The following is a 12,814-nucleotide window of genomic DNA, read 5'->3' on the forward strand; positions in this document are numbered from 1 at the left end:
AACATGATATTGAACTCTACGAGGCAATAAGAGCGTGGCACGCACAGTAATATCCAACTTGAAATATCCAAATATCTCTTTGTTACCCTTTTTGATCCTTGGGAGCCTTTTGCCTATCGTTCATCCCAACAAATCGTGCTACTGTTGAAATAATTGATTGAGCACGCACGCACGGGCCGCCGCTGCGATCTGGGAGCGACAGCGGGTACGTACCTCTCACCACGTCTTTCATTCATTGAGATCCGTTTCGGTTGCACTTCAACTTACTTCAATTTCACTGTCATAGAGAACTCTCTTACATTTTATTCATCTGCTTGCATAACATAAAGCCTTTTCGGAGATTAGAAGCCCGATCATACTTTCGGAGTATTTGTTCAACTTCAACCATCACAAGACTCTGTTCCAGCTGAGCCCTGTGTTCAGCCGATAGTTTGAGCATAAATCCAAGGATACTTCATCATCAACTTCATCGCATACATACACGAAAAGCTCTCAAAGTTCTGGTCACGGTCATGGCTTCCCCAAATGATGTCGAGATGGCTGGTGCCGAATCATCACGCAACGAGCCATTCACCATTGAAGAGAACATCCGCCAGCTCAATGCCATCGACCAACAAATCATCCAGCTCATGAAACACACTGCCACAGCACTCAACGCACTCACAATACCAAAATCCACAGAAACCGACCAGAACATGGATCCATCAGCCGAACCTACCAAGCCATCACTAGATCCTGGTACACAAAAAGAGGCCTTCGCCTCTGCGACAGATCAATTCTTCCGGGCACTTCACACCGTCGACGTCAAGATCAAACGCCAGGTCATGGCACTCGAAGAAGCCAATATCATCAGTCTTGCTCCACCGCCTCGTCTGAATAAGACGGGTCCCATTATCCCACAACCGACGCCCAACGGAGTGGGAGCTGTGGGCAACATCGGAGCAGGTTGGCTGAACAGTCGGGGGACAAGAGTTGAGAGGGATATGGAGGCAGAGCTCTGGGGAAAGGCTAAGGAAATACTGAAGGAGAAGGAAGCGAAGCTGGAGTCGGGATCACGATAGAATGGAATTCCGACCTGGATTGTACATGCAATGTTGCTTTGATGGAAGGTTTAGGAAAGGGACCATCATGTTCCCGGTCATTCCGATAGCACTCCAAAGGAAACATCCCTTTAAGACCTTTGCTGCACAACACAAATCCATTAATGATGGAACTTCATGTTGCAAGTCAAGCCTTGTGTTATTGCTTACCCTAAACCGACTCAGAAGCTCTTAATTACAGATTATGGCAGATCTCTCTATAACTTCAAAGTGAATATTTCGTACCAATAAAAAACATTCAACAAAGACCGGGTGTGTCAAATAGGTGCCAAGTATTGTCTCATTGAATCCTAGTCTCACTAGAGGTGAAGCATGCTTTCATAGTTGAGTTGACAGAACCCGCTGGGAATATCGACCATCACCAAAAGCATAGACTTGATCACATACGAGCCATCCAATGAATGGAATCAAAATCCGTGGTACCTGGGCCAGATGCGCTATCAACTCTACCTTCTCCTAGGGTAGCTAGGGCAAGGTAGTATCGTACTGGTGCATGTTGAGAAAAGAACTGGACGGATATACGGACATCTAAACACAGCACTTGTAAAATGAAGTCCCATAAATCAGTGGTCAGTTTCGGATAATGCCAAGACTTCTAATTCTTGGGGACGACTCCAACCATCGAACAAGCGATGTTCTTCATCTACCGGATTCAGTATATTCCCGTTACTACGAGATGGTGAGATCAATGCATGAGCTGCATCTTCAAGAGCTTCTGTTTATAATTTTAGGTGATGCCTTCAAGTTGACGACCAGACGTCTAACAAGCTCCTCCTCATGAAAATACTTCACTTCAGACTCTTGGGTCCAAGAGGACCAAGACTTGAGTGCAAACATGGCATTCTTGGATTCGGGTATATCGGACCCAGTCGACGCACGTTGCTCTATTAGCGGACAATAAAGCTCCGGCAACCCCCCTGGCGCTGCAGGAATTAGTGGGAAAGCACCACGCCTGATATCAAAAGCAACCAATCGCCATCGCGCTTTGTGTAATGACAGGCTGCCGAAAGCTCCGGAATGACGCCCTCAATCGATGGAGCCCCCTGGAACCTCAAGTTTTATGGAGGGCCCGAGGTGGGAAGTGGGAGAGGTTGGCGGCCTTTTTACTTGAACCGACAAAGAGGAAACAACTTTTGAGTTTGCCCAATTTCCTCATCTCCTTCTTCTTCTTCATCTTTGGTCTCTCTAGAGGAGTTTTATTCTGCCTCGCTGTACAAACGCAGTCATTTATTTGCTCTGCTCTCAGAATCTCCCTATCTACTCGCTTATCGAACCACGATCTTCCAGCGATTGCTGCTTACAATTGAATCATCTAGACGCCGCTAGACATCGACGATCCCCCACCGACGGTTGTTGCGACGGGAAGAACGGAGCCGAACCTGCGATTGCTCACAATTTTGCACGGAGACATTGGATCGTGATATTGACGGAAATTTGAGGACGATACGGTCATGGTTAGCGATTATAGAATGAAGGCCATTGCGGCGCCTTCGCTGTCCAAGGTAGCGACAATTGCGCTTCTTGTCACAGCTGTACAAGCCCACGACCACGATGCAAGCCATATTCCTGAAGGCGAAACAGTCTCTTTGGAACCTTTGGTGCGTTTTACAGGCCTGAAAACTTGAGTTAGCGGCTGACGAGCAGCAGGATACGGTATTGTGGATTCACATCTTCATTCAGATGTTAGCGTACGGCGTTATCTTCCCTGTCGGTATGGTTTTGGGTGTAAGTAAACAAACCTACTCAGCCTTGGCACAATACTGACATCCACGAGATGACCAAGAATCGATGGCACGTTCCGACCCAAGCCGTCGGCACCATTCTTGCTATTCTTGGCTTCTTCCTTGGTCATGCGCATAAGGGCCGCGAGTTCATTCCGAATCACGTCCATGGCAAATTTGCCCACATTCTCCAGCTTCTCCTCGCCGCGCAGGTTGTTCTCGGACTCTACCTCAAGGGACATTGGGAGAAAGGCATCAATGGCAGAATTCGAAAGCTGATCCGTCCATGCCATTCTTTCATCGGCAAGCTTATGCCAGTTCTGTCATGGACACAGATGATCTTTGGTGGAATCACAGCTCTTGGCTTTTGTCAAGGAGATCATACTGGACAATGCGCCGCTCACTTTATTATGGGTGGTGCTTTCATCGCCTACGGAATTCTTCTCACCATCATCCTCGTTGTTGGCCAGCTCTGGATCCGACGACATGGTCGCTCGCAAGAGTTCTACGATAGCGTTGCGATCGCTGCATGGGGCTGCGTCAACACTTTTACCGAGCATCGTTGGGGTACAGACTGGGTTAAGAACGATTGGCAACATACGACGATGGGAATCATTTGGTGGTGCGCTGGTTTGGCTGGTATCTGGCTAAGCAAGGACCGCGATGGAAACCCCAAGCGCAACTTCATCCCCGGCTTCGTCATTTTCATCACAGGCTGGGCCATGTCTGCGCATCCCCAGGAGCTGATGGTCAGTGCTGCTACGCACACGATGTTTGGATACACTCTTATGGTCGTGGGCATTACTCGTATCATTGAGATTGCTTTTGTCCTCAGGGACGCACACTCCATCTCAGAAGATGGTCGAACTGCCAACAGCTTCCAGTTTGTTCCTGTCTTTGTAAGACGAATAGTATTCTGCAGTAAAAACTCAGCTAACGTTTACAGTTCATGTATGCCGCTGGCTTCCTTTTCATGGGTGCTACAGAGGAGCAAATGAATCTTGTTGCTGGCTCGGCCATGGATCATGTTTCATATATCCTTATTACCTACTCGCTTGCCTCGATAATGTTCCTTTTCGTCAACATGCTCATTGGTCTATGGGACCGCCTTGCTCATCCTGTCCTGGACACCAAGGAGCTCGGCAACAACCACTACGCAAATGGTCTCGCAGTGGAAGACGGTCAACTCCGAGATGCTCAAGAATTCGAATTAGATGGGTTGATGAGCGACGACGATGACGATCCTAGTCGAAGAATGCTCGGACCCAACAGCGAGGATAGCGCAGCTACTGTTGGACGAAACCAACAAACTCGTGCTTAAGGGAGGACTATGATCTCTCGTGAGATGTATATTTCGAGACGGGATGGCGCATACCTGGAATGTTCATAGGGGTATTTGGCGTCATTTGATGGCCTGTGTATGATGTTGAAATGACTATTTGATGGCATGGGAAGCGGCATTTTCAGAATTGTATTACTTAGGCGCAATTGATTGGGATTCATGAAAATATTTTGTCTCCATGTCTTGACTTTCTCTGGAGGAGGCGTTCTGGAACATGCAGCTCTGCCGATCCCCGCGGCGGGGCACACTTTAGCGCATTCCTTACCGAACCTCCACCGAGATTTTCGACCCGTAAAAAAAAAAGTTGAGAACTTCTTATCGCAAAACCTCCATCCATCACCACAACCAACACATATAGTCACAATGCCTTCCGTCGGCAATCCCAACGGCCCCTCCAAGAACCGCCTTGCGGCGCGCGCCTCAAGTGCCCGCAAGGAGCGACGCAAGCGATCACAAGCACCCAAGGATAAGGTCGCAAAGGCCGATACTACACGAGGCGCAAGGCCAGGTCTTTTGCCTACGAGTGGACCTAGGGCCAAGTTGAGCGCTAAGAAGGCGCGCAAGATGGAGAAGAGACTGGCGCATGCTATGAAGAGAAAGATGGAAGCCGAGGGCGAGGCGGAGATGAAGGGTAAGTTGCTGCTAGGATGGTTGTGGATAGAGTGCTGACTTGGGTAGATGCGCCAGAGGTTGAAGGCGAGAAGGCTGAGGAGGTTGAGATGGGCGATATTCAGTGAGGGATAGTTGCTGGGGGAAAGGAAGACACAACTACGAACGAACAACAAATGATGAAGAGTTCCAAAGAGGGGCTGTTGCAACGACGATAACAGCTTGCGAGTAGACTCACCACGAGGCGAACCTCACCCAAAACGAGACTTCAGAACGAAAGGCATCCCTGAGATCAAGGACTGGGCGAGGCTGGAACATTGCTATAGGCCACACGGAGGAATCTGCGCTCCAACTTCCATAAGGCCAAAGGTCGAGGTCCCAAAGTTACATATGAAGGGAGACCGTAGATCTTATGAAGATCAACGAAAATGATAATAAATCTTCCAACTGTGTCTGCGGAACCCATGACGGTGAAAATTGAATGGTGCCGTTTCTGGATAGATATCTATGTCACAATGATGCAGAGACAAGAGACAGTTGGCGGCTGTCCGTCTGGAATTCTGGATTGGCCGTGATTCACTTACCTTTAAAACCACAACCACAACCTCCACCTTCATCTCTATCCTGCTCAACGCACCACAACCCACCAAATATTGAATACCAAAATCGCATTTCTTTGAGCTCAAGCGTTAACTCACATTTCTTTTTATCTCTTCTCACAGCTGGTAGGTTCATCTTTACATCTACAAAATCTCATCTTGGAGCACTCTCGCCATTCCATCATAAAATGAGCACCTCATCGCCTTCCACGTTTCTACAAAATGCGGCCCAACAAATTCTGAACACCGTCCTCCTCAATTTCATGACCGCAGACTTCAAAAACCACGTCTTCTACAACTCCAACCACCGCCTCGAGGAGGCGAAACAGAAGGGGGTTACCCTCAGTGACATCTCTATTGGAGACGACTGTCTTCCTACATGGACTGGCCGCACTTGGGACCCTGATGCAGAGTCTCTGCACGATGCTCTTCAAGGTGATGCCTTGAATCTTCTTGAAGCTCAGGAGGCTGGCATTATGGTCCGTAGGGATATCATCTGGAAGAGCAACCGCAAGCTGGACGAAGCGAGAGCCCAGGGTGTTGCGCTGGAGGACATTCGGATCGGACTGAACTTGCTGCCAGTTTAGGGCGCTGTATCGGAAGAAGCGATCCCGTTTCTGCTCGAACATGATGAAGGGAACGATGACCACAGTTCCCCCGAAGGCAGCATCCATGAAGATACAGACACTTCTGAAGGAACCCTTGTTAACCTTAACACCGAAGACTCTGATGATGACACGCTCATGGTCATAGATGATGCCGAAACTACTGACGACGGCAGTGACTCCGATATGGAGTTTGTGGTGATTGGAAATGACGATGAACTCCCCGACAACGAGATTGAAACATCCAACATCTTCGACCCTGAGCCGTCATATGATGATTCAGATGACGACGAACCAAACATTTTCCACGGCGCTCAAGTCATGGGCGTCCTGGCCCAACGCTCTATTGTTGACCTCGAAGTTTACATCGCCGAAGATGACGAGGAGATTCAGGACCTTCCCCAGATGGAGTTGGCTATCGATCAAGAGTCTTACGAACGGCACTTTGGAACCGATGGAGCTATTGAGCTCGAGATTGTTGGAGGTCGACTCATTTGCACTGGAGAGCTTTTTGAGGAGGACCAAGAGATGACATTGGATGATGTGGCGGATGATTTGGAGATCTTATCACTCACGGCTAGCGACGATGAATAATTGGAAGCCGAGGACCGAGATGGGAGCGGCGACGACAAGGGTTGAGAACTTTCTTGATGGCCCCGGGAGTGCTACAGAAGCACAGATTCCTCAGACTGAAGCGGAGAATGGTATTTTGCGGGAGACTGAAGATGAAGATGGATATTTCTGGTGAAATGGGATAGAACTCGCACAGATTTGATTCTCGATCATGTCTTGTATCTAGACCCCTACGCACAGCCAGTATCTAAAAGCAATTGTTTTCATCACAAATTCCCGATCAATCTTGTAAAATGACAACATCAAACATCAACCTTTCTTTTCCTTCGACATGTCATCTTATTCACTTGAGAGCATTCCACCCCTCGTTTGTAAACTCGACAATAATACCTCTCACAGTTCATCCTCGTTTACGGGCATCGACATCTTAGGACGGTACGCTGCCCGCACAAACTTGGATAACCCTTCAACACGCGCGCATGTAGTCTCATGAGCCTGAGGAAGTTCAGGGATCTGCTGAAACCACTGCGCACTCTGATGAACCTGGGAGTTCTGATAGTGCGCATTGTTCTGGATCTGAGGACTCTGCGAACCGAGGACCTGGCCCATCTGCATCTCCAGCTTGGCAACACGACTTTCCAACTCTCGGTTCTTCCTCTCTAGCACTTCATGCTTACTACTCCCGGCTGTGGTCACCGAAGACCTTCCTAGTCGAATCATCTTCGTAGTCCGAGCAGAGGTACCGTTTCGGGCGCCAGCTGGATGTCCCGCAGGGTTGGTTCCACGACCAGCAGAAGGGCTCCCTGGGGTGACAACAATGGTCGATTCCTCTGTCTCCATGGGTGTGAGCAGTAGGTTCCTCGGAGTTCGCGTCGGGGTTGCGAACAAGTCCATGTTGAACTGATTAGGCATGAAAGCTGAAATATCGCCAGCTTTCATGTGAGGTCTAGCGTTCGCGTGCAGCTTGGCAGAGCGGACGTTAGAGTAGGTTTTGCCTGAGCCTTTGCAGCCGAACTTGATGCACATATAAGCACTCTCTCCATCCAAGACCACCATGCCCTCGATATCTTCCAGGATTTCCTCTGCGGGCTCCTCAGCCAGAGCATGGAAGTTCGCATTGGCATGTTTTCGGGCGCTGGTGAGATGCTGATAGATAGCGTTAATTCGTTTGCAGCCAGGTTTAACACAAGTCCAGACACCTTCCTCCATCGAGTAATCCAGCCCGTCGAGGTTCTCATCTGCAGAATCGGGCTCCTCAGCCAAGGCATGGCTGTCACCGCTGGCGTGCTTTTTGGCATTGCCCAGATGCAGGAAAAATTTGTTGAATTTTCGGCAACCGCGCTTGAGGCACCTCCAGCCGTCACCGTCTTTCAAGAACTCCATGCCTTCGATATGTTCGACGGATTCATCAGATGAAGTGGCGATCTCCTCCGCGGCCGTGAGGTGAGTATCAGAGTTGTAGTGACTCTTGGCATTTCCAAGCCCTTTGATGACAACGTTGAACTTCTTGCAGCCTTGTTTGGTGCACTTCCAGAGTAATCCATCCTCCGCAACCTCCATGCCATGTACCGCGCTCTTCTTCCAGACTTCTTCGCCTGATTCGTCCGCGTCTGTCAACCCCAAGTCTTCTTCCGCCCGGACGTGACCGAGTGATCTGCTGTGCTGCTTCATAGCGCCATAAGAGTCAAACTGGAAACGAAACCGGGGACATTTCTCGTTGACACATCTGCCTTTTTTGCCACCAGCATAAAACTGAATTCCAGGCAAGCCATCTCTATCGCTACTGTAATCGAGGTCATCGTCGTCGAATTTGACATACCATCCGTCGCGATGTTCGTCGTCTTTCAGGTGGTTGAAGAAAGCCTTGGCTGTACTAAAGACTTCCCCGTGTCGGTGGCAGCTGCGAGAATTGCATCGGAAGGATCGAAGACCTTCCTGCTCGGCCTGGAGTGCAGAGGCAGTAGGAATGCTCGAGAGCAAGACGTTGCTCAGATTTGCGGCAGTTCGATGAGCGCCTGTGTCTGCGTGGCGGTTGAACTCAGACTTGCACTTGTAATCTGTACCGTAGTGCCGGCAGCAGGGTTCGTTACAGATATTTCCATCTGACGCGAAAGGCCCAAAAACATCATCTTCTGCGGTCTGATGACTAGAGTTGAGAGATGGTGTGAACACCGAGTCGTTATCATTTGCAGTGTCACCCGCAAGCCAGTACTTGTGACCGCTTGAGTTTCGAACATGCTCGCGAAAGAGTGCATTTGTCTCAAAAGCTTCTCCTACCATCTCGCAGTCTTCATCTTCACACAACCACCGGATATCATGCTTGCTTGCCTTGGAATGTCGCTGGAGTGCAGGCTGAGCAGCAAAGCTCACATGACATTGCCCGCACGCATAGGGACCTTGGTGCCAGTTCTTTTCGTGCTTCTAGCACTCTTCGGCAGAGACAAAGATCCAGCCATCGCAGTGAATGTAGGGACAAGTGAAAGTGAACTGCTCCGCTCCATTCGGGCACTCGTTCGCGACGTAGTAGCCTTCGGGCGCTCGTTGAAGAGGCTCGTCGTCGAGCGACATGACAGAAAGAATGTCTTCACTGGAAGACATAGTCATACAGGGTGATACGAGCGTATCGATGTCGCTGATTCAGGCTGCAAACTTCAGTTTGCGATTCTAGAAGTCTGTTTGTCTAAGGGTGTGCAAAAGGGGGCGGGCGGGTGCGACTGTACCTCTGAGCACTTTGAGCGACAAAGGAATATGGTATCTTCCAAAACCACCCCAGCAACTCTGTAACAGCTTCGTTCACTTGTACGAAAATGAAACAAGATGTTGCGCTTGTTGATGTGATTCAAGATGCACTCTGGGTGTTGACGAGGTAAAAAGAGGGGTCAACACGAAAAAGGAGGAGAGTAGCAAGAAGCAGAAGACAGTCTGTTTACCCACGACGGGCAGCGGCGTTGCTGGGGGACTGACTGGGCTTGTGTAACTGTCACTGCCACTGCCACTGCCAACCTGACTTGAGCACGAGCTAAGCTTGCTCTATCGCGCACAGCGCAAATGAAAGGCTAATATTTTGGAGAAGAAGAGAAGAGCAATGATAATGATAACTGGGAAGTGACTCTTGCCATCATGGAGACCAATAATAGTACTGCGTTTCCACCTGTGGGAATCATAGAGCACTAATCCGAACTCTATTTCCAAGCAACGTCCGGTATGGTGTAGTGGCTAACATTTCGCGCTCTCATCTTCAGCTGAGGGATCAGTACCGCGGAGCCCAGGGTTCGATTCCCTGTACCGGAGACCTTAATCTTTTGCCGTTCTTGGGTCTTTTCTTGGTTACCAACTGCATTTCGTTTCTCTTTTTGTCATCGGGCGTGGCTTTATGGAACCGATGTTGTTGTGATACCGGAGGTGAGAAGCGAATAGAGCGTGACTAAGGGGTAGTAGGTAGGTGTTTGGTCTAAAACGACTTCAGACCTTGATGCAGGAAGCTGAAATAAGCTTGTTAAAAAAGTCTACCAAGTTCTTACGCGTTTACCTAAGTCTTGTTGTAAGTTAGGATCAAGGTCCTAAGTTTAGACCAGCCTCCTCACCAACAGGGCTTCTACCACCGAAGGAACATGTACAATCTTGTCTGAGCGGGCTATACACCTCACTTATACAGAGCGATGACCGGTTCATCTGTACTTATTCGTTGCAACTAACTAAAACTCAAGACAAAGGAGACTACAGCCAAGTAGGTTTACTCAATAGCTCACACGCTCAATCACCCCCGTGCTTCCTCTTCAAATGCCTTTTCAAATGATCCCGTCTCGCAAAGTCCTTTCCACAGTGCCTACATATAGGCTTGCTTCGACTGAGACCCATCTTGGCTGCTTCATCTGGATGATTACTCCGATAATGCCTCTCCAGATCACGCTTCCACTGGTGCCCCTTTTCGCAGATGTGACACTTCTCAGGCTTATCTTCTTTTCGCTTTTGTCTTCTAAATAAGTGTTAGTACATACAAATTATGGTGTAAATCTGGTCAGGATGGCTTACTTCAAGTCACAGGGTCTAGTGCCTGGTTCCATCTTCGTTCTTCGTCTTCTGGCTATTGTAATTGATACGTTCTCGGCATCTTTTGTCGATAAGGGGTCGGATACTTGCGACTGTGACAGTCCTATTGGACTGCTTTCAGTCATTGGTGAGGAAGAGCTTGTGTAAGTAGTGGAGCAATTGGATTGCTCTGTGGTCGTTATCGAACCAGCATGGGTAGTAGTGATGGGATCGGTGGGCATCGCCATGAAGTCCCAGTTCATAAGTAAGATATCAAAATAAGTAGTATCTAGAGCTGGTAGCTCCTGAGTGTTGTTTAGAATTGGGTTGATGTGATCGGAGTAAATGTCAAATGAGTTAGAATTGATTGAGTCGACTGTATCTGAAAATGTTGTTTCCTGGTGTACGTCGGCAAACGCTGCGTCATTCGTACCATATGGAGCATTCCATGGCAAGCTATCCAGGTCATCGCTTGCAAAGTCTAAGACGAAGTCTTCTTCACTCATGGAGAGCAGACCATCGTCGGGGCTCCGACCTTCCATTGTCTGTCGGGCTGGACGGGCCTTACCACCAGTGGCTACGCCCAGGAGATATATGTTGGGAATTTGAGAATTAGAGGTATTTGGCGAAGAGGATTTCACAGGAGGAAAGTAACAGGACACCTTTTTACGACTTATCCGGGTCCATGAATCGTGTTGGCTGACACTGTAAGTCCATTGCCACATCGAGGGAGTAAGAAAAGCCGACATACCAAAACAAAAAGGAAAGACACGATACGCAATAATGCAATAACTTCTTTTGAGATAGTTCGATCGCGCGCGTTGCTGATACGCATTCCAAAGCATCTGGCCGGATCTTGAAGATCTACATATGCATGTGTCTGCACAATGACAACAGGACTATAGGTCCTCAAGATCCGGCCAAAGTTGGCATGTTAGGAAATACAGCCTAAAGGGCTTGTTAAGTTTCCTTTTAAAAGGTCCCTGGCAATCACTCACGTTCGCGCGCACTTGTCTTCTCAAGATGGCCATCCAAGCTCACCACGCATGACAGGTACCAAGTATCATGCGGGATGAGCTTGGAGGATCGCCAGCACCGCCAGCACCGCCAGGAAAACCGCGGTCTACCCGACAGCAAGATTAGCAGCTAAAAATGCCGTCGGGCACAGAAAGATGGCTAGTAATGCTGTGCCCGACAACAGTCGTAGCTACCAATATTGTTGTCAGGCAGATCGCGGTCTTGCTGGCGGTGCTAACACATGGGGGTTTATTAGAGGGACACCAGGTCTCGAGAGTACAAAAGCGAATTTGATGAAGAGGAAGAAGGAGGGACAGAAGAAAGTGAAGAGCCACTGGGTATTTATGCTGATCAATGGCGAGTTTACGGATGAGCAGTGGATGACCTCTCATTGGCAGGTTTGGAGGCCTTTGCAGATGTTCGTGAGGGGCAACGTCATATGATGGTCGGCCTCCCAGACTAATATGTCTTCAAATCTCTCACTTTGAGACATATAAAGAAATGGCGACAAGAAACAGATAGAACTAGAACCTGAAAGCTATTTGATACTCTGTTACTCTACTGACATACCCTTGAGTACCTAAAAGACATTGTTCCTTGTATAAGACCTGCAAGCAGCCTGAGCCATCTCCTTTGTAGACCGAATCAGTCTTGTGTCGCCGTGAGCCTACTTCTTCTTTTGCTCCATGTTGGTGTCGTTATCGTAGTCTCCGCTTTTGGCCTCGGCTTCACCTTTCGCCTGGCGAGTTCTAGCTTTGACCTCTGGTTCTCATCAGTTGAGTCAAGAGTACGAGGCTTCTTGATCCTCGTAGCGGTCGTGAACCCCTCCTGCAGCTTCCGCTTGCCGGCCTTGACCGTCTCAGGTACTTCTCCAGTGGACCAGTCCTCAATCTGCTGAAGAACGACTAATACGCCAGACGAGACTGAGGAGCATAACGACTCCTATCGTATTGTGATAATGCCAAGTGATGATCTTGGGGTATGATTGCGAATTGCAGTTACAGTGACTCAAATCAAAGCAGACTTGGTTTTTCTTTGCCTGCGTGGTGTGTGCGCAAAAAGTGAGCACGTTGATAAGCGGCGACAGTAACGTGTCTTGATGCCTCTAGCGGAAGTCCTCGCCGCACGCTCTTCGAGCCCAAACATTGTACAACGCCATGGCAGGGGTGTATATATGGTTGGAGGAAATGCACGCTATGATACTAAAAGAGCAAAGTGA

The 12,814-nt window shown here is 48.9% G+C and overlaps 7 protein-coding genes and 1 non-coding gene across 8 annotated transcripts; 6 read left to right on the plus strand and 2 right to left on the minus strand.

Annotated features, from left to right (window-relative positions):
- The first annotated feature begins 51 nt into the window (after positions 1–51).
- Positions 52–1,348, plus strand: FOIG_06532 (uncharacterized protein). The gene is made up of 2 exons (XM_031205628.1): positions 52–205; positions 287–1,348. The coding sequence occupies exon 2, from the start codon at positions 513–515 to the stop codon at positions 1,059–1,061; it is 549 nt and encodes a 182-aa protein (XP_031064352.1). The 5' UTR covers positions 52–205; positions 287–512; the 3' UTR covers positions 1,062–1,348.
- A 1,203-nt stretch (positions 1,349–2,551) lies between these two features.
- Positions 2,552–4,142, plus strand: FOIG_06533 (uncharacterized protein; the record flags this gene model as incomplete). The annotated part of the gene is made up of 4 exons (XM_031205629.1): positions 2,552–2,698; positions 2,748–2,825; positions 2,875–3,720; positions 3,768–4,142. 4 exons carry the CDS (start codon positions 2,552–2,554, stop codon positions 4,140–4,142), a joined length of 1,446 nt encoding a protein of 481 aa, XP_031064353.1.
- Positions 4,143–4,526: 384 nt separating this feature from the next.
- FOIG_06534 (uncharacterized protein) lies at positions 4,527–4,900 on the plus strand (the record flags this gene model as incomplete). The annotated part of the gene is made up of 2 exons (XM_031205630.1): positions 4,527–4,794; positions 4,842–4,900. 2 exons carry the CDS (start codon positions 4,527–4,529, stop codon positions 4,898–4,900), a joined length of 327 nt encoding a protein of 108 aa, XP_031064354.1.
- Positions 4,901–5,401: 501 nt separating this feature from the next.
- Positions 5,402–6,693, plus strand: FOIG_06535 (uncharacterized protein). The gene is made up of 2 exons (XM_031205631.1): positions 5,402–5,910; positions 5,959–6,693. The coding sequence occupies exons 1-2, from the start codon at positions 5,560–5,562 to the stop codon at positions 6,568–6,570; spliced, it is 963 nt and encodes a 320-aa protein (XP_031064355.1). The 5' UTR covers positions 5,402–5,559; the 3' UTR covers positions 6,571–6,693.
- A 9-nt stretch (positions 6,694–6,702) lies between these two features.
- FOIG_06536 (uncharacterized protein) lies at positions 6,703–9,173 on the minus strand. Its single transcript, XM_031205632.1, has one exon. The coding sequence runs from the start codon at positions 8,827–8,829 to the stop codon at positions 6,943–6,945; it is 1,887 nt and encodes a 628-aa protein (XP_031064356.1). The 5' UTR covers positions 8,830–9,173; the 3' UTR covers positions 6,703–6,942.
- Positions 9,174–9,747: 574 nt separating this feature from the next.
- FOIG_06537 lies at positions 9,748–9,840 on the plus strand. Its single transcript has one exon. It is a non-coding gene; the product is annotated as a tRNA-Glu (tRNA).
- A 247-nt stretch (positions 9,841–10,087) lies between these two features.
- Positions 10,088–11,986, minus strand: FOIG_06538 (uncharacterized protein). The gene is made up of 4 exons (XM_031205633.1): positions 11,577–11,986; positions 11,330–11,526; positions 10,582–11,277; positions 10,088–10,525 (listed from the first exon to the last, which is right to left on the minus strand). Exons 3-4 carry the CDS (start codon positions 11,118–11,120, stop codon positions 10,303–10,305), a joined length of 762 nt encoding a protein of 253 aa, XP_031064357.1. The 5' UTR covers positions 11,121–11,277; positions 11,330–11,526; positions 11,577–11,986; the 3' UTR covers positions 10,088–10,302.
- FOIG_06539 (uncharacterized protein) lies at positions 11,751–12,038 on the plus strand (the record flags this gene model as incomplete). The annotated part of the gene is made up of 1 exon (XM_031205634.1): positions 11,751–12,038. One exon carries the CDS (start codon positions 11,751–11,753, stop codon positions 12,036–12,038), a length of 288 nt encoding a protein of 95 aa, XP_031064358.1.
- Between the last annotated feature and the right edge of the window lie 776 nt (positions 12,039–12,814).

Source organism: Fusarium odoratissimum (assembly GCF_000260195.1).
Source record: "Fusarium odoratissimum NRRL 54006 unplaced genomic scaffold supercont1.9, whole genome shotgun sequence".
Taxonomy (NCBI): Eukaryota; Fungi; Ascomycota; class Sordariomycetes; order Hypocreales; family Nectriaceae; genus Fusarium; species Fusarium odoratissimum.

What these genes read in the sequence shown, in the direction of transcription:
- FOIG_06538 (XM_031205633.1), bottom strand. Translation starts at nt 11,120, where the DNA reads ATGGAAGGTCGGAGCCCCGACGATGGTCTGCTCTCCATGAGTGAAGAA. An exon ending in ACTAGACCCTGTGACTTGAA is followed by an intron (nt 10,526 to 10,581) that starts GTAAGCCATCCT and finishes ACACTTATTTAG; the next exon opens with AAGACAAAAGCGAAAAGAAG.
- FOIG_06536 (XM_031205632.1), bottom strand. Translation starts at nt 8,829, where the DNA reads ATGGTAGGAGAAGCTTTTGAGACAAATGCACTCTTTCGCGAGCATGTT.
- FOIG_06532 (XM_031205628.1), top strand. Translation starts at nt 513, where the DNA reads ATGGCTTCCCCAAATGATGTCGAGATGGCTGGTGCCGAATCATCACGC.
- FOIG_06535 (XM_031205631.1), top strand. Translation starts at nt 5,560, where the DNA reads ATGAGCACCTCATCGCCTTCCACGTTTCTACAAAATGCGGCCCAACAA. An exon ending in ACGAAGCGAGAGCCCAGGGT is followed by an intron (nt 5,911 to 5,958) that starts GTTGCGCTGGAG and finishes CTGCCAGTTTAG; the next exon opens with GGCGCTGTATCGGAAGAAGC.